The sequence below is a fragment of the Cetorhinus maximus genome, unplaced genomic scaffold, assembly GCF_964194155.1.
Source record: "Cetorhinus maximus unplaced genomic scaffold, sCetMax3.hap1.1 HAP1_SCAFFOLD_549, whole genome shotgun sequence".
NCBI classification, from domain to species: domain Eukaryota; kingdom Metazoa; phylum Chordata; class Chondrichthyes; order Lamniformes; family Cetorhinidae; genus Cetorhinus; species Cetorhinus maximus.
The window spans coordinates 125,056-149,771 of NW_027596491.1; the positions used below are offsets into that span (position 1 = coordinate 125,056).

General features: G+C 41.8%; 1 protein-coding gene across 1 annotated transcript in view; it reads right to left on the bottom strand.

The window, feature by feature from the left end:
• pfkfb3 (6-phosphofructo-2-kinase/fructose-2,6-biphosphatase 3) overlaps window positions 1-15,129 on the bottom strand; it is a 33,454-nt gene extending 18,325 nt beyond the window's left edge. Inside the window, exons 1-9 of the mRNA XM_078535595.1 lie at window positions 14,757-15,129; window positions 6,299-6,424; window positions 5,402-5,498; window positions 4,240-4,306; window positions 3,556-3,630; window positions 2,564-2,620; window positions 2,321-2,445; window positions 1,327-1,534; window positions 111-257 (exon numbers count right to left, since the gene is read on the bottom strand). Of these exons, the coding sequence (XP_078391721.1) occupies window positions 111-257; window positions 1,327-1,534; window positions 2,321-2,445; window positions 2,564-2,620; window positions 3,556-3,630; window positions 4,240-4,306; window positions 5,402-5,498; window positions 6,299-6,424; window positions 14,757-14,838 (984 nt within the window). The 5' untranslated portion in view covers window positions 14,839-15,129. The remainder of the gene's footprint in view (window positions 1-110; window positions 258-1,326; window positions 1,535-2,320; window positions 2,446-2,563; window positions 2,621-3,555; window positions 3,631-4,239; window positions 4,307-5,401; window positions 5,499-6,298; window positions 6,425-14,756) is intronic.
• Window positions 15,130-24,716: the final 9,587 nt, after the last annotated feature.

The following is a 24,716-nucleotide window of genomic DNA, read 5'->3' on the forward strand; positions in this document are numbered from 1 at the left end:
TGTGCAAACTAGCAAACAGGCTGTACATGGTCAGAAAATGAATAGAGAATTTGGAGTAATGAATAAGTTATGGAGCAAACTATTGAAGTGAATTTTCAAATACAACTTACAGCATCTATTTCATTCAGTGCTTTCCATTGCTCATACCGACCACCCAAAACCTCCGCCGTTTGGATGGTTCGTTTCAATTGGCTGGTCCAAACCTTCAGATCCTTAAGATTCTGTTCCTCCAGAAATGTGCTAAGTGCTGTGGAAAACTGAAAAATAAAGTCATTTACATTATGGAACCATTTTTCTAACAGGGGCATTATGTTGGCTATTTAGTATTGCAGATCTCTAATAAGTTGGTTAGTGAACTGTACAAAGCACTGTGCGAAATAATTGCTGAAATGACTGACCAAGTCAGTTATATCGTGCCTCTTTACAGCTAATAAGTGAATGTCAGGATTCGTTAAAATATGCTTTAAAAAAAAACAAGCTGAACCTCCAACCGTCAAACCCCAATACACAAGCATCCGCTTTAGACCTATAAAAAGGATGCAGAGATCAGTACTTTCCAGATGTTGAAAAGCTAGAAACAGTGATGGTCCAAAAGGGACTTAGGGGTCCATGTATGCAAATTAATAAAATGTCATGTACAGATACAAATAAACCAAAAAGACTCTAGGACTAGAATACAAGATGGGGTAGAAGTCATGCTTCAGTTGTACAAAGCCCTAGTTATACTGGAGCATCATGTTCAGCTATGGGCATCACACTTCAGAAAGGATATACTGGCCTTGGAAGAAAATGTAATGGAGTGTAGATTTACCAGAATGAAACCTCTACTCCAAGGGTTAAATTACAAGGAGTGATTGCCCCAACTATAGTTGCATACCCTGAAATTTAGAAAGTTAAGGGGCGATTTGATCAAAAGTTTAAAGATATTAAGGGAATAGTTAGGGTAGATAGAGAAACTATTTCTATTGGTTGGGGTGTTTAGGACTGGAGAACATAGGCTATAACTAGTCCCTTCAGGAATAAAATTCGGCAACACTGACTCGTAAGGGGTAGGAGTTTGGAACTTTCTTCCGCAAATGGTGGTCCTTGCCAGATGTTAATTTTAAAACGGAGATTGATAATACGACCTTTCGGTTAAACAGAAGTTAGTAAGGGATGTTGGTGCAAAAGGTGGGTATGTGGAGTTAGGTCAGTCATAATCTAATTGCTTGGCAGAACAGGCTCAAGGAGCTAAATAGCATATTCCTGTTCATATGTGCTTTGATGACAACATTAACATGTATTGTATAATGTTGGGTATTCAAATTCACAAGCCTTGATAGGTACCTTCTTTCCTCTGTATGAGAGACCAGAATCACCACCAATTTGCCCTTGGAGGTTGTATTCACTTTCCCCATGGCGACACAAGTAGATTGTACGAGGTTGGATATGAATGTTCATCAAATAATAGACTATTTTGCTCTGGATGTGATCTTGCACCCGGTTTACCAGGAACCTCCGGCCTACGTTAATCACCTTGATGAATGACAGATCCCTAACAAAAAGTAACAGGAAGAGGGGGCGGGGCGGGTGGTGGAAATAATTAGCACAATTTGTCAGTGCAGAGAGCAAAGAATTACACTAACTCTTCAATGATATTACTTTGACTGAAATATTACAGAAACAACACCATAAATGTCATGCACATTGTTAGAAGTGACAGCCTTAGACATCAATTACAGTTAGAAGTCCTTTAGCATCTCTGCAAAATAGGATGACAGGCAAAGTTTGCCCTAGTCCCCAACTCTGGATTCCCCAAACGTTATGTACGATGGTGGGAATTGAATGGGTAGCACTATATAGGTGCAGAATCATCTCTACCTACACAACCCATTGAGAGAGTGGGGGCATTTCAATGTAGCTCCAGTTGAGAACACAGATTCCAAGTGCTATAGTGGACTGTTCTCTAGAGATAACTGATATTTCATGCAGATTAAATTGCAGGCTGGCAAATCTGGTGCTTTTATTATGGGTTTGCCTTGAACTATAGTTGGAGGTAGGAGTTCTGTACATCTCTGGCACTCCAGTAGTCAGTTGGCATTGCCTTGCACCATCGCCAAGCCCTGAGCACATTGTTATTAACTATGGAGGAACCCCCAGCATGTATTAAGCATCTTCTACAAAAAAGTACCTTTAGTCATGCAAACCCAGCTGATTAAACACCACCCCGACTCCAATTGAATAATTGCAGTATTTGCTAGTATGTTGCAATGGTCATAAAAAGTTAGAAGCATAGGCACATTATCAATATCAAATAGTCAACTGAAGGTATTGATCTTACTTGTCATAACTGTCTGGGTCCAAGGGCTGATATGTTGCTTTATAGCATTCGATTCTCTTCAGGAAGTCTTCCATTGCATCAGTTCTGTTACAATCCATGTAATCTGGACTGGACACTTTGACATCCTGTGGATAATGAAACACTATCAATCTGTGCTGATAAATTAAAACCAATTTTCTCACAAAGTACACCCAACATTGAATTAATCACTACTGGGATGAATACATAATTTCCCCCACTCACCATAATATTTGCAGCCACCACACTTGGATCATCACAAACAGATTCCACAAAAAACACCTGCAAGTGAAAGAGAGCATTTTTAATAACTCTGTATGAGAACCTAAATTATAACTTTTAGGTTGATGTAATGTTCAAAAGTCTTCTGAGGTATCTTCAAAGATATTTCTTAACAAGACAGAGCACAAATCCGAAATGCGTGTCTAAACCTCAGTCTTGTCATCTGCCACGTGGATAGATGATGTGGGAAATGGAAACATTCAGACCCACAGTAGAAAGTGCTGAGAGGCTAATTTTATACTCAGAATACTGATTTTCATACATTGGTAAGAAAAGGAAAATAAATCCCATTGGCGAGAAGAATGGGAGCTTCACTCTAAATCAGACCTCTCTGTGGTCTACACATTGCATTGTAATTTGCAGCATATATCTTCATCGCAAGCCCAAGGAAAGAGCTATACAGTTCAAGGTCCAAAGTTGCGGGGGGGTACCCCATCTCTGGCCAAGGATAAGTCAGTCAACATTATAACACAGGTCACTGTGCCAACCTCTTGGTTCAAAGAAGAATGAAGAGCTTCTGGTGGTTGACCTCAAGAAAAATCCAGTAACACAACAGTAATTTCTGATAAAAGCAAAATACTGCAGATGCTGGAAGTATGAAAGAAAAACGGAAAATGCTGGAAAAACTCAGCAGGTCTGGCAGCATCTGTGGAGGGAGAAACAGAGCTAAAGTTTGAGTCCGTATGAGTCTTCTGAGCTAAAGAGAAGAAGAAATGGGATGGATTTTACACTCTAAGAGGGGGTGCAGCAAAAGAGGAGGTCTGGGATAGGTGGGAGCTCAGGAGAAATTTGACAAAGATGTCAAGGACACAAGACAAAAAGGAATGTTAATGGTAGTGTTAAAGGCTAAAGAAGGTGCTGACAGTGGGATAAAGGTAAGATAGCAGAATGTGTTAATAGCAGTAATTTTGTAGTTGTCTCAAGACTATACTGACCTTCCATCTGTTTTCTTTGGCAAAGTTGAGGATTATCTCCCTCCTCTCCCTGGTGGTATTTGTAGCATCAAAAACCTGAACAAAATAAGAGAAGCTCAAGTCACAAGTGTTTAATTTACATTATGCTTCATCATTTCCTCAAAACAACAGTATTCTTATCAGCTTAAGGGTAATTGGAATTCAAGTGTTTTCATTGTATCAGCTCTAAAGTAGTGTCTATTTCATTCCTGTTATGATAGTTAACACAATTTACCATTGAAAATATAGCATAAATATAAAACTCTAGTTGAATAGATATGAAATGTTAATCCATCAAAATAAGAACCAATTATAACTGTACACCGCGTGGATGTTATTCTGCCAAGGTAGCCTCAGCTGTTCATTACATGACCCAAATAAATGGTCAAGTTCCAAGCCCTAGGGGTGCCCACCTCTTGTAATTTAAGCCATCACTACATGGCACCTTATGCAGCATTACACATCCCAGAAAACAAGTACTCGAGTTGTTCCTCTCTGTAGGTCAGAGTAAGGAAATAAAATCCAAGGGGACCCCTCGGACTGACTCAATTAAAGGAGTCCAGTGATGGTGCATGGTACTGTTGGACAGGCGAGAAACCTTGGCAGAGATCATTCCACTACAAAAAGCAGCTTGCCTAGTTGATTTGTTATGGAAAGGGCACTTACCGCAATCTGGCCACCTTCCTCAGTAAGGTAAGATTTTGCATCTCTTAAGGCTGCTAAGGCACACTGCCTGGGGAAAGAAATAAGGAGACATCAGAATGACTGGTTTAGCACACAAGTTGAGATTGCCCACAGCTTCCTGAATTACAATAGAATTGTTCCTCATGAGTCATTTACAATGTTAGAACACCTTTGCGTTTATTAAATTAGGAACTACGATAATTAAACTGCTGTAGGCAGTCTTTAATGCACTGGTTTCCTTCCCGTCCAATAATGCTCACAATGCAATGCCATGAACATGAATATTAATGGAATGTATTGGTTCAAACCAGTTTCCTTAAATCCAAGTACAGTCAAACCAGAAAGTTCAGGATGTACTCAAGGTACAGTTTATTGAGCTGCTGCAAGTACAACTTACCCTGAAGATTAAGAGTAGCTAAACCTACTCCTTCCTTCAAATATTGAAGAATAAATAGTCAGTCAGAGTTGAGCATGAAAACGCAAGACATGCAGAGCACTGCATCTCTAAGTGAAGGAGACAAAAAGTTGCTGATTATTTGCAATGTTCAAGCAATTTAAGGTTAGAACATTGCATTTTAAACAATTCCACTGATATTCATGTAACCTGCATTACAAAGTCTGGATCAGCTCTTGGCTTTCTAAATTTTGATTTTGCATCACCTGGATAGCCAGCCAAATCTACGACATGCTTCATCGGTTCATTCATCAGTATGCTTTTCTGTACTTGGATCTAGGGCTCTGCCATCCATGGTAGGATAGAGCTTTTATGCTCCTCTATTACATCAAAACAGATCAACAAAGCAGAATGAGCCTTGACGATTCTGTTCATTCTATTAACACTGTGCAAGTGGGTGGGTTTTTGTATGGGTCAAAGTCAGGCTATACAGTGCCCACAGTTTTTTTTTGATGGGTTGGAGGCAGGTAAAGAAGAATTAAACAGTATCCCTTTAGCAGACAATTTGCTGAGGACAACACAAGTTTATTTTTTATAAAGCTTTCCAACATCTTAAATCAGACTGGTATTTACAGAAGAGTTTAAACCTTCTTTGACACATTATAGAATAATAAAACAGAATAACAGAGAAATTAAACAATACTTGCAGATATATTTAGGAGTTAAAATACATGCGCCAAAGCCACTCACTTTCTAATCTTCATTGCATCTTCATTGTCGTGGCGAAAAAAGTCATAAGATCGGTACCATTTAACAGCCTCTCGACGGTACTCTCCAACATTAAATACTATGCATAAAGTGGGGAAAGGATATTATTAGTGTGGCACATTGCAAATAGAGTTAAAGATTTTATAACTGCTTTTTCAACCTGTATTTTGCACTCACCTCATTGCTAATTACCAAGTCAACAAGATGTGTTTTTTAAAAAATATATTTCATGCCTAGCCACATAGTTCAGGTAGACAAAGTTAACTTGAGCTCAGCATTTACTTTGCAGCATCAAATTCTTCCCAAGTATGAATCTCTCTCACTATCACTTCCTGATGTTTACCAGCATGGGCTTGATGTGCAGAATGGCCCCCTGCTGTGCCATAATGACTCTAATGGCATCCCACTTGAGTCATCACTAGAACAATTTCTGCACCAATTCCCAGGTTACGTTGCTTAAGTGGGGATAGAAATTTTAGATTAAGCAATGGTGTAAATGTCTATCAAGTAAAAAGGATACCTCCTACATTAGCAGTAAAACTTTTCTTCCTTCCGCCAATCACCCCAACATACCATTGGAGATATCTACCTCCTCAAATAAAGGTCTTTATTAAAACGAAAGAAAGACACCTCAACCTCCCCCTACCACTCAAGCATTAGAGGTTTACCTGGAAGTTCTTATAATAGCAAGAGATAAAAATCGCACAATGAATGCTGCATTGCGTTCAATTGTCATAGTCTCTCAGCAGTTCCTTGCAACTGCACGTGACTGCTGACTAACCTAAATGACTATTACTCTATGACAACTCAATTGTGTAATTCAATTCTTGGGCACCACCCTTACCTTCAGTGATATTTTTGCCTGGGTGGTATACTTGCCTTTCGTTGGGGCTCCAATCCAATTGAGGTAGCGAGTCAGTTTCTTAGCAATATAGGTCTTTCCTCGGGCTGGTAATCCCACCATCACAATCACAGTGGGGGAATTGGTGAGGTGTGGTACAGATGCTATTCAAGAGAGAAAACAAAATGCATTAAAAAATGTAGATGTAAAATTCAATTACACAAGTAAGGCCAACGTCATTTTCCACAAAGGACTGGAGTCATGCATTATTCTCCCACGCAGCTTTCAAATTTACACGTCCCAGCTATGTAGCAGCACACAGGAATGTACGGTGATTGCAAGGAACCACAAACAGCAGGTGATATTCCAAAACATGGCGACAGGGAGTGGTGAGTATAAGAAGGGCAAGAAACTCCCACCAATTAATTTTTATCAGCTTATTCATTCTGATCATATAGACTGAAAAGCTCTGCGGTTAAAACAAATACAAGTTTGACGAGATTCCCTCCTGTTTAAGTTTCTATCAGCTAACAAGGCGCAAGTGAAAACTAAATGTGTCTCCATCTCCCGATTCTCCCAGTATGGCACCATCAGCATACAGCACAGAATTGTTTTTAAAAAACCACAGGCAGCCAAATCGATACAACTAGTGGTAACCTGCATGAACAATGCTGAATACAAGCCAGCTTTTCAAATAAATACCATGCACTCAAGTCTCGTAGACATGCCATTGACCTGAATCCTAAAAATAGAGGCTTTGGATCAAAATATTTTCACGTTACATTCAAGTAAACAGATATACTTTATTGGTTTTTCACACAAGAGGAAGGAAGGGTTGGTTGATTACAGGAATTGGAGATCAAATGCAGAGTTGAGCTTCTTTAATTATGGTTGGAGAGGTGCAACTTAACGTGTATCCAAAAAAAAACACTTAGTGGATTAAAAGTAATGAAGATGCTGCATGTCAACAGATGTACAACCTTTCATCCTCAATGTCTACAAGTTTTGTTAAGTTACAAGACATGAAAAGATTGAGAAGTCCCCAGGGTTGTTTGACAGGTTACAATATTTACCTTTTAAAAAGTGTGCTTGCCTCTCGTGACTATTTCGACATTATTCATGCTTTATGGCAATACAAACCAAATGTCTGGTGTGATATAGTTGGAATCAACATAATGACAGCACACCCAACCAGAAAAAGCCACACAATAGCTTCACGCTTTCCACTGAATGGAAAGTGTACACCCTACTCACTGAAAGAATGAAGTTGATCAACATGGAATAAATCTATTTAGGAGAGTATAATTGACAAACTGCAAGGAGCATATTTAGCTAAATTCTTAGCTTCATTCACAGTTTGAATAATCCAGAAATGAAATACCCACAAAACCCACAGGAGCTAAAACTGTATTGTAATAGATCTGTTGCATTCACGCTACTTTGGAATTAAAAGGATTATCACTAACCACATAAGAAAATGCCCTTGTATCTAGGACAACATGGATATTATATCTAGGACAGACACCATCAGCTTTTGTATGACTTTACCTCAGACATGGAGATTAAAATAGGCACAAATGGCCTGGTTTTTAACCCATTCATACCCTATGCACTTAGTTAGATCAGGCCCAAAGATGCCAGTCTGAACAAGGCACTTGAACTACCTGCCCTAACAAGGTTCCACACTCAGCTCAGGCACGTAACTAACTCCCCCAGAGGATATCAATAATCTGAAATGATGCATAAATTTAGACAGTAAAATGTTGGCAGAAAGCCTTGTAATATTCAAGATTGAACTAATCAACAATTATAAAAAAGGTATGCAGAGGGAGAAATTCCTCAACCCACACTTGCAACTCCATTGGAATTAAAAGGAAAACTGGCCTGGCAACATAATTGGAAACTAGAACACCTGGATCTTTAAGTCATACCTAAATGAGAAGCTTTCCAACCCCACCCTCTAAAGCCCAACTGGAATTATACATTAAACTAGGGCATTTTTGTGGTAATCTAGGAGTTAATTTATGGCCCAACTTGGTTACAACTAAAACACCCACATATATCATATGATCAACAGCAGAATGCTGTGACTAAAGCAGAAGCTGGAGCACGCAAATTTTGATATATTATTGCAACCATGACCACAGAAAACAAATTAATTTAACAATACACAATGTCTTACTTGGCACGCACAATTTTGGAGATCAAGTACATAAATTTCACTCAGGTCTTGCAGTCAGCATGTGCCATACATCTTTAATTAAGCTGATAATTGGTGCACAGAATCTAGAACATAAGCCAAAATCCCATAAGAAGCTCAATGCAATACACGGTATGTGCCAAGATTCAAAATCTTCTGACCAAGGAGTGAAAAGGAGCATAGCTACTTTCCAACATAGGAAAGCCTCAGCCACAGATTCAACAAGCAATGTTTATCCAGAAACGTTTACAAATTCAATTGGAATTTCTTTCTTGGAATCCATCTAAAAACAACCTCCCATTGTATTTGTACGCTTAAGATATTAGGATGTTCTTAAATTACAAAATCAGGTCAAAAAGAGCATTTATGTAACCTAGAATATAAATGAATTCTACTCAAATGTGCATTACAACTGGACCCATCTGGGCTGTTACAATGACCCAATATCCTCAGGGGAAATCAAGCCAACCTAAGCAGGAAACTTCAACCTCTATTTAAAAAAAACAATTGGTTAAATTAACATAGCATATTAACATTGAATTCTAATTAGTTTCATCATGCACAAAGTTTCACCAAGGGGAGATCAAATGTTCATAAATTTTCCCGACCATAGCTTTAGAATTTCATAAGCAACAAATAGTATAATGATGGTCAATTCCTAACTGGTGAAAATCTGAGGCAAATTTCAATTATTGGTTTGAGAAATTCTGAAGATACACCAATGGTCTATGAAGTCAATAAATAAAATAGACGAGAAAGTAGAAGGACAAGGAAAGCTGTGTGCCTCTGCAAATGGCTAGAGATAGCCTTTCAGTCCACCCAGATACCACTTCCCACACAAACAAGGAGCTTCTTTTCCATGGTTAACTTGAATCCAATTCTAGTAACTCATAAGTAAGCTGGTTCTATGAAACATTTTCAAACTGTGGTCACCATATTTTTTCTCAGAGTTGTGATTCTTTTTTTTTGTAATGTTTCGTAGCATATTATCTCTGATGCTCTTCCATGGGTAAAGTCCAATTTTACAACAGATTTCTTTGCTGACACCATCCAAGTTTGGACAGGGAACCTAGGACTGCAACCTCTAACTAACCAGGTCCCTCTCGATAACCCAACCACTCTACAAAGACATGTTAATGGAGAGATAGGGCAACCCCATTAGCTAAAGTTCTCTCAATTATTCCAGTTAATGCTTACGGAATCAGAGAATATGACAACACAGAGGGCCATTCAACCCATTGAGTCTACACTGATTCTCTTGAAGAGTAATCTAGCCACTCCCACCCTTTTTCCATTTCCTTGACTGATTTCCCCTATTTTCAGATATTTATCTAATTCCCTTTTGAAGGTTACTATTGAATCCATATCCACCATTACATTCATTCCAAACCAAAGCTCAGAACTTCTGGTTCGTATTGATCCAAATGATTAAGAACACGAGACAGATTAATGATACTGTTAAATCAAATGCAAGTAATGCCATCACACAACAGCCTGCAACTACGTGGCATCATTCCAAGAGCAGAGAGCTGCAGTGCAGCAGTCACTAACTCAGAGAGTCATCAATGAATGCAGAAAAATTGTCAGCCAGTGCAAAGAACGTTGCTTCACTGCAGATATTCAAGAAGGAGATGGAGAAGCTCCCGATTGTGGTTGACATCACTACAGATAAGGCAGCAGGTGGGGTAATGGAGGATGCATCTCCCAGTCACAAATGTCCTAGAAATTGCTTGTTTGCCTTTTGGGAAGTCAGGGAGGAATTTGAGTCAAGTCTCTGCCACCCACCACAGCTCCACTGTTTTGCCAATCCCATGGTTGACCAGGTCAGGGGTGGGCCGCATAACGTGTACAAGTTTCACCTCGGCAGCATGGCACACACTTCATGGGCCAGCTGGCCTATTTCCTGTTCAGTGCTTTAATGTGTGTAAATACAAAACATTGCGTAAGAATTCCATCTGGACATTGCAATGAGTTTTAATGTAATAGTGGTCCCTCAAGCACAAAAACATCAATAAACTGCTCTTGAACTGTATTAATGAGCAGTGACCCTGAAGTTTCCAGTGCTGGCATGTATTCACCTTGAGTAAATTTGAAATTCCCACATCTACAGGCTCTAGGATTCAGTGCTGAGAATGCAAGGATAAGCCAACAATTCACAATACTTCAGACTGAGTTTTTTCTTCATCAACAAAGATTGCTGACACATTTCAAGCGCTCGCTGATCACTTTAGCTGGAAAGTAACTGTAACTCTACACAACCACAAATTGGACCTTTTGGGTTGTTCAAGGAAAAGAATTGATGAGTTACGTTGTTCTTTAACTGTAAGAGAGCAGCTGCAAGCTATAATGCAAGATGTGAATACAGTAAATGCTCATGGCATGCAAAAAACTAACAAGTGGGCTGTTTAGCTTTATCCTCAGCAACCCAGAACTGCACCCAACTTCTTTGAGTTTGTGGTATTAAGGAAACAGTCTCAACACGGTTTTGCTTTACATTAATTAAAGCAGGGTCAATTAAGATTAAAGACCTTTTTGTGCTTAAACTAACTGAGGTTAGATTCCTTGCCCAAGCACACCAGATAGAGAGGGTGTTTAAAAAGATCAAACACCGAGTGCTAGCTCAGTCTGAGTAGCCTCTCAACAGCTTGTACAGCTCACAATAGTGGGAGGGGCTGGGATGTGCACTCACTAGTGTTTGTCCAACCGACTTGGTGACACTGCATTTCAGAGGCTAATTCATAAGATTTGGAAATCTCAGAATTAAACTATATTAAACACCAAAGCTACAAACTAAAATAAAAGAGTAAGGTGTTAGCATGTAGTATCAACATTACACATCAGCCAGTGGCATCACTCCAAGGTACAGTGCACGACTCCCATCAGGACACTGGGCATGAACCGTGTGGCAATAATGACAGAATATGTTAACAATCTGTTCAGACTGCACTCAGCTAGTTTAAGCAGAGAAAATAAACACATTTAATTGATCTTTAAACCCAGTCAGCTAAGAAAATATCCTTCCATCAGCAAAACCGCTCATACAAGTGACTTGTGTTTAGGAAAGGGAGGATGTAAAACTTAAAAAAAAAGGAAAAATCAGAAAAGCAGGGGGAGAAAGAGAGTTAAGGCTCATGTGATACACTATCTCACACTCAAACTTAAAAAAAAAGACCTGACCACATAGCACACTTAAAGTTCCATGCTGTCTGACTAGAGGATTGCAGGACCTGCTTGGGGATGCCCTATTTATAGTTTTAACTGTTACCTTAATTATAGAAACGGTTGGTGCAAAACTTCTCAAAACGTAGTGCAGAGGCTGGCAACACAAGCAGAAATGAATGGTCATCCATTGGCTCGAACCCACAAGCATGGTGGAAGGCATGGGGATGATAAAAGCCATCCTACAGAAATGGCACGATAGCTCCTGGATCAAAGCAGTATCTAGCTGAAGGCCGGGGCAATCCGAGAAGCGATGAACAAGGACGAGGAGCAGGTTGTAGCATTACACACAAAAAAAACCTAGAAGAATCTTCATTATCCACCTTTGTGAAGCTGTGGGCTTAATGTTTGTCCTTGTTCCAAAATATTGGTCTTAAATACTCTGGGGATGGCACACAGTCCAGCAACATAAAAATTACAATCTTTTCTCACCAAAAGCAGAATGAAATTCAGACAAAAAGAAACAGTGAGATGGTGCTTTATGGAAAGAGTGAGGGCTGCAAACAATGAAGGCTTCACAATATCAAATGTGGCCACTGGGGAAAAGCAAAACTTTTGCTTTCAGGAGGAGGGAAACTTATTAGGCAGAAATGTGATGTTCTGTGAATAAAAGTGGACTGCAAGTCTGAGGAGTCAAGGCCATTCAAGCTATAGGAAAGGGGAAGGTAGCCCCAAAGAGCTAATCGCATTTTGACAGTAGTAAGAGTTTGGAAGACTGCAGTTATCTGTAAAGCTCTCTCAAGATGAAGACCAGTGGAGTTGTGTATTGGAATGCTACATCATTCATTAGCCCCGAGGCACAGGGGCCAATTGCCTTGCAGAGAGATTGAAGAAAGTCCCAATGCCAAATGCACAAAACGGAGATCCACAGATGATACACATTTAGGCGAGACTTTATAAAAACGTGTTGCTTACAGATCCACGTTGCGACAACGTCCATTTTAACTGTCACCAGCGTAGTTTAAATTGCAAAACAAGATCACTGAAGGCAAAGCTTTTTTTTGCCTTGTTCAAAGAAAACAGATCGGCTTTGCCTTGCAAAACTAATGTTGCAAATTCGCACACTTAATCCCAACACATGATCAAACAGGCCGAAGGAAATCCTCAATCGCGTTGGGCAGGTCCTGAGGTCGCGAAAGGCGCTATGTAAATGCAAGTCTTCCTTTTTTTTCCCCACTCTCCCCGGGAATCATTCCATCTTCCGCAGTCCGATTCCTCTTCACCGGCACTCAGCCCAAATCCAAATGAGGAACAAAGTTAGTTGGTCTCAAATTCAGCAGCTGAAGTTTTGCGTTGCCATAGCGACAGCCACTGTCTCAGCTGCAGCTTTCACTTGTTAAGTTTCACAAGTTGACCCCCCCACCCCCTCCAGCTGTAAACCGGCCATTTCTGCAGCAAAACTTCAACCCGAGTTCAAAAAGGATGGGGAGGCAAAAAAAAAATCCGCTCCAGTTGCCAAAGTAGCGCCTAATGTTAAAGAATCCTGCGCTCGCCCTGGGTGGGAACCCACTTGTATCCGGTCCGTTAACCGTGTTTGAGAGCTGGAAGAAAGGGCATTGACCCTTTCCAAACAGAGTGGCTGCGGATCCTTCTTCACTGAGACACTGACACAAGCTCTCTCTCTCTCTCACACACACACACACACACACACTTTCAGGCTTAACAAGTTCCACAGATTTAAGTTTGAAGGTTTTCAGCCAAGCTTATAACCCAGGGTAAAAAGGACATGATAATTCTTGAGCACACCCTAAGCTCATAATGGAGATATACTGGGGAGGTGAATTAAGTACCTGAATTTAAGTTCGGTTGGGATATAAAGGCATTCAATAGGAGCGAGAGTAACCGGTAAACGGTGGGGAGCAGAATGATAACGACTGTTAACTCCTACTGACTGCATGGCCAGAAGGAAACTAGAGGCAGCAAAGCGATAGACAGCTCTCCCTCTCCCCTCACTCTCTCTCTCTCTCTCACTAGTTCAACTTCAAGTCAGTTACAGTGAAACTGTAAAGAACTGTTTCCCGGTAACTCGGCTACATCCGAAATCTATTACGGGGCTAATCTTGAGCAATGTTACAGCCCAGGCACTTGACCTACATCTGAAAAATAGACGCGAAATCATCTAGAAGCATTTTAACACCTGGTAACCCACCTTTTCCGGACCAGGCTCATTTTAAAAGTGAGGTTTCCCATTTCAGTCGACACGTTAAAAAGAACAAGAGCAAAAATACCTGGAAACGCTCAGCAGGTCAGACAGCGTCTGCGGAGAGGGAGATACAGTTGACGTTTCGAGTCCCTATGTCTCTCCATCAGAACTCGGACTCGAAACGTTAACTGTATCTCCCTCTACGCAGACGCTGTCAGACCTGCTGAGCTTTTCCAGGTATTTTTGTTTTCGTTCTAGATTTCCAGCATCCGCAGTTTTTTTTTTGTTTTGCTTTTACAAATAAAGTCTGCATACAAATGAATATAGCCACCTGCCGAAGGAATTAGTTTAAATGTGAGGTTTGTATCTGTATGTACGATAGTTACATAGCCACATGTGTGTCCATCAACCTTAGTTCAAACGTAATGCTGATCTGATTTATAGAGTGAGTGGAGAAAAAAAGGGGAATTTAATCATCAATTAAATGCAGGTTGGTTGTATTTTTTTTAAAAAAAAGGCGTAACAATGTGTACACTGTTTCATTGATACTCCAGTGTCCTTAAATAACCCGGCTTCTGAGCGGTTCCCACAAGCAATCACGTGTACTTCAAAGAGCTTATTGTCAATTAAAAAAAAACTGTTTTAAAAAAAATGTCTGGAAAGATTAGGCTCCTAGAACGATAAAGCAGTTCAGTGTGATATATATATATATATATATAAAAGAGCGGGAGATATTAACAAAAAAAAAGGGGAAAGCGACAAGCGGCTCACATACAACATTCGGCTACAGAGAGAGACACGTTAGAAATATATCAGTGACATTCCGAGACTCGATTGCTATTCAGAGCCGAGAGAATCGTGGCTTTGTCTAAATCTCACCCACTGGTTCAAACCAATTCAAAAAAAAAGATCACTATGCCTAGAATGGACTCACGTCGGGGTGGCAATGCCGGTCGTTCATCCTTGTAAGGGATCCAGATTTTCTGCATTGGGTTCCGCGTTAACTCCCTGGGCATTGTCTTGCTTGTTGCTTGGTCAATTTTATTATTGCCCTCCCGCCCCCCTCCTCTCCTCCTCCTCCTCTCCCTCTCTCTCTCTCTCCCTCTCTCTTGTGTGGGATTTTGGATGTGTTCAATGCAGAGGGATGGCGATGGCACAGGCTGCGCGCTGACTGTCAATGTCCTGCTTCAACTGCACTCCGCTCCGATCCGCAATGCCGCAAACGAGAGGAGCTGGGAGCTGGAGCTGCTGGGTCTGATGGACTCGGTTACTGCAGAGGGGGTGTCAATGGCAGCGCTGAGCCTCGTGAGAGTGACTCAGCGCCGGCTGGCTCTTTTAAAACCAATCACTGGCTCCAGAACACGTCATCGCCGCAACACCCCCACCCCCCCCCACCCCCCCCCACCAATGGCAGGACACCATGCAAATGACTAGAACGTAAGCCTCCTCCCCCCCGCCCCAACCACCCCACGGATCTTGATGCTGATTGGGCTGTTCCTTTGTCACTTGCGCTCGCCGCTATTGGCTCCCGAAGCTGCCAATCATTGAGGAGTGTGGGGGGGAAAAAAAAACTTTGAGGTTTACCCCCTCCCTTATTCAAAGAAAGAATTCCTTCTGACTAATAGATTAAAGCAGAAGCAACAAAAATCACCTTCCTCTATAGAATAGGCAGAGATTCTAAAATACATGGAAAAATAAAATACACAGAGAAAGAATAATAATGTCTGGACAAAAAGAAAATACTTTAACATATGAAAGTAAAATATGATAGCATTTTTGATACAAGTGCTAAATGGGACAATTCAATTATAAAAAAATGTCTTGTGGAATTATGGAAGTTTTTTTTTGCATTCAGTTGATACACCTAACCAGAATACTCGAAACTGTTTCACAGACATTTTAAAATGACAAGTTTGTAGAATTCCAAAAAAAAAGATGTGTTCTGGAGGTAGTTCCTGTGTTGGGAGGGCTGCTAAAAGATTTCGCCTTTTGTTCCAAATGCCCTTAAGTTTGGGGTGTGCTCGTGAGAGTGGAAATTCATTTAAACCCTCTCCCCTTTATCTATACTGTTCATTCTCAATGCAAACAATGGGATTTAAGGGTTTGCCTTTAAACTGAATTTCCCCAAACATTATAATTTAACACAAAGCAAATCAGTTTGGTTCAGCAACCATTTGGGACCGTTTTATTTAACTTTTGATAACACCAGCGAATTTAAATTCTAATTATTTTTTTTTACGAATAATATAAAATAAAGGTGGTCATTTTTCAGGAGCAGATTTATTTATCGTGCACTGGAAAAGATATAATCAGCCTAATTTTTTTTTTTTAAAAATCCACTCAGATTTTCATAATGTGGACTTTAATTGGGATCTAAAATAAGATTTTTCTTTGTGTTCTGCAATGAGTCAGTAATTCAATCGTCTAGACTATTGTAAGAAAACACCGCCGAGCTAGATTGGGACTAAGGATTGGGGGGGACCCCTGAGCACGTTCCTCACGTACTGAGCGACACACAAAGCCTTTCTCTCTCCTCCATACAACCCCCCCTCCCAACCCACACCCACACCCCACCCCCTTCGCTCCGTGACTCAGCCGGCATATTAACATCTCCTCGAATATTTCCACTAATAAGGAACTATTGGTCAAACTCCGCTTCGGTCCACAACTGACCACCCTGTCCACATCACGCCAATGGTGTTCTATCTAAACGTCGACTTGTACATCGCTTTAAAAAAGAAACATTTCCCTAAAAACCGATCGGGGGGGAAAAAAAAAATCAAAGCATTATCCCGACCTTAACTCAGAACAAAACCTGGACTCTGCTGCTGCTGTTGTTGCTTGGGACGGAATAGCGTTAAGTAACTTAGGTATGGAAGATCTGTTAACTGGCAAAAAGAAAAGGGAAGGGGTGTCCACCCGCTACATCTACCTACGGGTTACCTTGCGTCAAATGCAACGGTTCAAAAAGTGTCCCAAGCTAAAAACCTTTCCGACTTTATGAACAAGTGTGTAGATAGCATTTGTCCAAATTGTGTACGACGCGTTCAATCTCTTCCCACCGGATCGTGGTGCACAATGTCAATTCGTGCTGTCAGGAGGATAAATTAATTTGTCTGGCAGGCACAATCCTTTGTCATTTTTATTTATATATTGGGGACCTGCTTTGCTCCGTTCACTGAGTCAGCAGCAGCTCTCTGGGCTGCTGGGTGACAGTTTCTCGCTGGCCCCTCTCTGGTTTAAAGCACTCGCGGGACCCCGCACAGGCTCGTGTCGATCTCAAAGGCCACCGAACTTGTTAAAGCGACCTCCCAGTGAGAGTGTCGAATGACAGCCGCAGAATCACCCCACTATCTAACAAATGGAAATAGCACTGACAGGTCTTCCCGACAAAATTTGGGGGTTAGGAAGAAACAGTGCCTTTGTTTCAGAATCTGCTCCAGTCACAATCTTATCTAATCTCCCAGCCAGTACACAAACATTTATTCGCAATGATGGGAGGCTTTACTGAATGACCCGAAGTTAAAAGCGCAGCGACTATCCTCCTATCACACACCAATTCAGATCTCGCCAGAAATGTGTGATACTGGGTGAAATCGATTTGATCATTGTCCAGCGAGATTTTCAATGAAACAAAACGCCAAATATTGCGGACGACGGAAATCTGAAATAATCATTTGTTCTTAAACTCAATGTTGGGAATTCTCAGCAACGCGATTGGAAGGGGAACCAGATTTGATCTCTCAGGTCCCTGACTATTATATGAGCTCTGGGCTCTCCCCAGCAATGAGGGGAGTGGGCAGGCAAGATTTTGTCTGGCTGGGGCTGTGTTGTGGGTCGACAGAATGTCCTCACTTACTCCAATCGCGCCGATAAAAAAAAAACTGGCTCCTGACACCAAGGGCATACATACCCTTGGACTGCAGGTGCCCTGTGTAGTCACACCTTGTACCAATAGCCAGGACCACTTGATTGCAATTTTCCATTTGCTATTTTAAATGTTATCTCCAAAAAAAAAGGAAAGGACAGAGGGGGAAAGGGCAGGGAAGTGGATGAGTTGCTCTGGCAGAGGGCCAGCAGGCATAACGGGCCGAATGGTCTCCTTCTGTGCTGAAACCATTCCAAGATTCGGATTCTTCCCCACTCCACCCCGCAATATACCATCATAACAATTGTCATAAAACTTTGAAAGCAATTCAATGTGAAACATTTTGGGCCTCCCGGGGATGCAAAAGGTTCTACATACATGCAAATGAACTCTTTCTTTTAAACTGCTTTCCCCCTCGAATTTGGGGGAGGGGGTGGCAGGGAAGAGGTTTGGGGATGCACGTGTACTACAGATATGTTAACTGGCACTCTACATGAACGTAAGGACATAAGAAATAAGAACAGGAGTAGACCATTCAGCCCCTCGAGCCTGCTCCGCCATTCAATAAGATCATGTGTTTCGATTTCCACATTCCCATCTAACCCCGATAACCTTTGAAAATAGCATTGCACGCTGCACATGCTATGCTGATGTCATTGATGGCATCGCAATTTGCATCTCTGGACATCATTTTCAGTGTTGAAGAAAGGTCCATGCTGCAATGTGGAATTTTATGAGGATCTGAACCTTCTTTAGGTATTCCTGAGATGTTATATTCTTTATAATGCAGCAAACATCTGTCTCCAATTCCTAATTAGAGCCAAGACAGCAGTGCGCTAACATCTGAAAGACAGCACCTTCAAGAATGTAGCATTCTCTCCGTACCTGCATGGAACTGTCAGCCTAGATTGTGCTCAAGTCTGTTAATCAGGGTTTAGATCTTCTGACTCAGAGATGAGTGTGCTATCATTGAGCCAAGGCAGGTAGTCTGAAGATTGAGAGCAACAATCACGCCCTAACAGCATTGTGGGTGGGCCTACACCACATGGACTGCAGCGGTATGAGAAGGCAGCTCACCACCACCTTCTCAAGGGCAATTAGGAATGGGCAACGAAAATGCTGGCCTAACCAGTGATGCCCACATCCCATAAAGGAATAAAATAAGTCAAAGGTTGATTCAGATCAGTCACCAAGCCTATTGTTCTTTTCAGCATAAATACCAACATGTTTTATTATTTCACTATTGTATTCGCAGCTAAGTGCCCGAGGCAATAAACAGGTGCTTCGATTTTAAGCTAGTATTTACAACGACACTTTGCACTTCTGTAGCACCTTTAACATAGCAGAAGTGTCCCTTCACCGAACACCCCAATCAGAGGTATAAGGACAGGTGACCTAACCGTTCATCAAAGAGGTTTTAAGAAGCATCTTAAAGAAGGCGAGAGGTGCAGATCTGGAGGGGCAATTCATCCCTAAACCTTTCCGTTTATGTGGTTTCATGTCCCAGTCCTGAGGCGTAAATATAAATATCTAGGTTGACACTCCAGTGCAGGACTGTGGAAATGCTGCAATGTCAGAGATGCCTGCCTTCAGACGAGATGTTAAGTCTGTACTCTCAGCTTGTAAGAGGTCCCATGGCCACTATTGCAATGGGTGTTATCCCTTGTATTCTGGCCAATCAACATCACAAATACATATGATTTTGTCATAATCACATTGCTGTTAGTGCGAGCTTGCTGTGTGTAAATTAGAAGTCACTACACTTCAAAAATACTTCGCTGCTGATACAGCACTTTGGGACCTCTTGAGGGGTGAGTATGCAGGTAATCTTTTGATTTAATCTGAATTAAACAGGTGTAAAACAAGATGTGATCGATCAACGAGTATAAAAACTAAAGTCATTTTGATCATTTATCATGATGCTATTATAAATCCAAGTCTTTCCTTTTTTAAGGTGCTACAGGCGCAGAAAATAATCCAAAAGGCTAATGGAATGCCGGCCTTTATTTCTAGAGAACTGGAATAAAAAGGGACAGAAGTTATGCTGCATATATACACAGGCCCAGTTAGACCACACCTGGAGTAGTGTGAGCAGTTCTGGGCACCACACTTTAGAAAGGGTATTTTGACCTTAGAGGGAGTGTGCAGTGTAGGTTTACCAGGACGATACCTGAACTCCCAAGGGTTGAGGTTTATACTTGTCCGCAAACAGCAATTGATGCTAGAACAATTGTACATTTTAAATCTAAGATTGATAGATCTTTCCTATCCAAAGTTATCACGGGATACAGGGTAAAGGCAGGTATATAGAGTTAGGTCTTGGATCAGCCATGATCTCATTGAATGGCTGAAGAGGCTTGAGAGGCAGCAGAGAACAGCAGCTGAGTGGACATGGCTTGAACCGCTGGAAGCGGAAGAGAAATTAAAAAGTGACATCAGAGTAGCAGAGAGAGAGGAGCAGCAGAACCTGAGGCTTAAGGCAAGTATGCAGGTCAAGTACGCACGTTAATAACGCAGGTCAAGTACACAGGTCAACGTACACAGGTCAAGTACAGAGGTTAAGAACGCAGGTTAAGAATGCAGGTTAAGTATTAAGGTTAAGTACGCAGATACACAGGTCAAGAACGCAGGCCAAGTATGCAGGTACACAGGTTAAGTACACAGGTTAAGTATGCAGTACGCAGGTCAAGTACAGAGGTCAGGAACGCAGGTCAGGAACGCAGGTCAGGAACGCAGGTCAGGAACGCAGGTCAGGAACGCAGGTCAGGAACGCAGGTCAAGAACGCAGGTCAAGAACGCAGGTCAGGAACGCAGGTCAGGAACGCAGGTCAGGAACGCAGGTCAAGAACGCAGGTCAGGAACGCAGGTCAGGAACGCAGGTCAGGAACGCAGGTCAGGAACGCAGGTCAGGAACGCAGGTCAGGAACGCAAGTCAAGAACGCAGGTCAAGAACGCAGGTCAAGAACGCAGGTTAAGTATATGATCGAACTGAGACACCAAACCGAACGGGAGGAAAAACAGTCATCCCGTGGGGTAAGTATACAGGTAAGCTTTTAATTTAATCTGAATTAAGCAGGTATAAAGCAAGATGTGGTCGATCAATTAGTATAAAAACTAAAGTCAATTGATAATTTATCATACAATTACAATGTGTTATTCAAATTAATTATTCAAATCTAGGAAGTAAAAATTAAATGACAAGGGACAGTAACACTAGAAGCTTCTGAATTTTTCAGTCAGTTGCATATAGCAGATGAATGTGTGGTTGGAGAGGTGGTGCACGGGGGTGGGTCTTAGGTTCCTGGGACATTGGGACCAGTTGTGGGGAGATGGGAGCTGGACAGGCCGGATGGGTTCCACCTGAACAGAGCCGGGAACAATGTCCTTGCGGAACAATTTGTTAGTGCAATTGGGGAGGGTTTAAACTAACTTGGCAGGAGGTTGGGAACCAGGAGATAATATGAGGGAGGTACACATCGAGTTAAGAAACAGTAAGGTATTAGGTGAATGTGTGGAAAGTGGCAAATAAGACTGAGCTGTAGGTAGCCAGGTGAAAATATGATGTGACAATAATGGAAATCTGGCTCAAAGAGCTGGGTATTAAATATTCCTGGGTACAAGTGTTCAAGAAAGATAGGGAAGGAAAGAAAGGAGGAGGGATAGCTGTATTGAATAAGGCGAGTGCTACAGTGTTGGAGAGAGATGATGTCCTAGAGGCATCAAAGACAACATTTATTTGGTTAGAGATATGAAACCATAGAGGTACCATCACATTGCTGAGTAGATTCTATAGACCACCAAATAGTGGGAAAGATATAGAGGAACAAATCTGCAAGAAAATTATAGAGATGTGCAAGAATTACAGAGCAGTTGTAATGGGGGACTTTAATTATGCTATATATAAACTGGGATTGTTACAGTGTAAAGGGCAGAGAGGGGCAAGAGTTTCTGAAGTGTGTTTAGGAGAGTTTTCTACATCAGTACGTTTCCAGTCCAATGAAGAAGGAGGCATTGCTGGATTCTAGGGGAATGAGGTGGGTCAAGTGGATCAAGTGTCAATAGGAGAACATTCAGGAGCAGTAATCGTAGTACCATTAGGTTTAAATTGGCTATGGAAAAAGGACAAGGAGCAATCCTGGTTAAAAATAATTAATTGGGGGAGGACCAACTTCAATGGGGTGAGAACAAATATGGCCCAGGTAAATTTGCAACAAAGACTGATCGTTAAAACTGTAACAGAATGATGGGCTCCCTTTAAAGACAAAATAGTTCGGGTACATACAAGATGCATCCCCTTGAGGGGGGAAAGGTAGGGCAAACAAATCCAGAGCTCCCTGGATGACAAGAGATAGAAAGTAAGATACAGCAGATAAAGGCAAATGACTGATGTCGGGTGGATGATTCAAGTGAGAACCGGATTAAATACAAAAAGTTGTGAGGGGAAGTGAAAAAATAAATAAGAGAAGCAAAAGAGAGAGTATGAGAAGAGACTAGCAGCTAACACAAAAGAGAATCCAGAAGTTTTCTCTAGACATAAAAATAGTAAAAGGGTGGTAAGAATGAAAGGTTGATCAGGGATCTAAAAGGGGATTTACACATCGAGGTGGGGGCGTGTTTGAGATACTAAATGAGTGCTTTGCATCGTCTTTACCAAGGAAGAAGATGCTGCTGAAATCATAGTCAAAGAGGAGCCAGCTAAGACACTGGATGGGCTAAACATTAACAAAGAGGATGTATTAGATAGGCTAGCTGCACTTGAAGTTGATTAACCACCATGACCAGATGAGATCTATCCAAGGATACTGAGGGAAGGAACAGTGGAAATTGTGGAGGCACCGGCTACAACCTTCCAAATCCTCCTGAGATACAGAGGTGGTGCCAGAGGTCTGGAGAATTGTAAAAGTTACCCCTTGTTCAAAAAAGGGTGTAAAGATAAGAACAGCGACTACAGGTCGATCAGTTTGACCTCAGTGCGGGGAGAGCTTTCAGAAGTGATGGCGGGAATTTTATACCCCCGGGACTGGGATGGCAGTGCCCACTTGTTCCCCACCCCGGACTTGTGATTGCGCCACACCCCCGCCCCCTTACTGGGACCTCCCGACCGGCCCCAGTAAAGCCAATAATACTCACCTTTGAACCCCTTTGAATCCATGCTGCTCCTCGTGATGTATGCATGTGGATGCCAGGTGAGGGCAGCCTCAATTGTGACGCCTCTCTGATCAAACAGCCTACAATAATCATTGCCTGCGTTCATCATCAGCAGAGAACAATGGTAGCAAGCAGGAGTGGGAATCTCGGCTAATGTTTTCCCGAGAGTGGCAATGGTCCATCACTAGGACATATGAAGACTGGTCGGTTTGTAAAGGTATCAGAGGGCAGCCAATGGGCAGGCAGCCTGAGCCTCTGCCTGCAGCAGGTGACTCAAAGGGAAAGTTGAAGGGGAAAACGCTGTAGCAGTGTCGTTCTTCTTCTTGATTCTCTTCCCCGCGCCTAGTGATGCATGAGGTAGGCAAAGCACATGCTTATGTCTGTGTGCGTAGCTGGATTTTCCTGGAACAGGCTACTGGACTGAGGCTGGAGACTGAAGTTTAAGGGGCACCACTCCACATCAAGCATGGCTGACCAGGAGACTCTCCTGCCCTTACCATCTGCCATAGGTGCACTGGAAGGGTTTACAAGTTGATACTCATCCTGTATGGCCACATTATGAATGCACCTTCCGTGGCCATCAAGTCCTGAAGTGGCACTTGAACCTGGAGCTTCTGGCTCAGAGCCAGGGACGCTACCCACTGCACCACAAGACCTCCAACTAGTGTCATTAACTAGTGGACAAACTGCCAAGTGACACAGTGAATGAGAGCACAGATGAAGAATTCAAAAATAATCCTTGAAATTTACAGCATAGAAGGAGACCTTTCGGCCCATCGTTTCTTTGTCAGCTCTTTGAAAATGCCGACCCACTCCCCCCACTCTTTGCCCATAGCCACCATAAGCAAGCATTTTTCCCCCTTTACAAGTATTTATCCAATTTCCATTTGAAAGTTACAATTGAATCTACTTCCACTGCCTGTTCAGGAAGTATATTCCAGATTATAACAACTCACGTATATAAAAAAATCTCCTCCTCCATCCCTCCCATTGACTCTTTGCCAACTATCTTACATTTGCGCCCTCTAGTTACCAACCTTGACAGTCGAAGCTCGTTAATGTTTTGAACACCTCTTTTAAATCTCCCCTTAGCATTCTCTGCTCTTTGGATCTCAAACCTGTGCGCTGAGCCAACAGCACATCTATTCTGAAGCAAGTCAGCTGTTTATTGCAGTGCTCCAGCACAGAAAGCTTAATACCACCTGAATTAATGCAGTGTGGCCAGTGTCACCAGCACTATTTTAGTCCTCTAGGTATCCAGGTCCAAAACTCTTGAAACTTTTGTTTGATCATCAGACACTGCAAATGAGACAACATAAAATGTGTTGGGAGGGATAATGGTCATTTTAAATTCATTGCAATATCAGCAACTGATTCTCCTGGAGACACAGTGTGAGAGAGGGTGTGTCTGTGCAGCTACATGCATGTGTGCACGTTCTGGTTATCTGAAAGGGGGTATTGAGTCAGGCACTGACATGCATCATAGAGAGTAATCATCTGGATTTCATTACCACCACTCAGGCTAGTAGAACAAATACTATACCTGGGGAAATTGATGCTTGTTCCTTGGCAAAGGAATGTCACGATACCTCATACCCACTCCACTGTGTGTATTATGTGACAGCCATCTTGCAGTCACAGCTGTGGTGTGTGACTCGTGGATTACAAATTCGAAACCAAATCCCATTTGTACTTTTATTAGCTAAACAAGAAATAAGAGAGAGGAACAGGGACCAGAAATGAACTCACTTTTATTTAATTCCTTGAATATTTTGTTACAAGTGGCTATTAAATAGTGCAGGAAGATTTTTAAAACATAAATAATTATGGATTCTTTCAAAACGTTCAATTCTCCTGCTTCCTAAACAAATGGTTTGG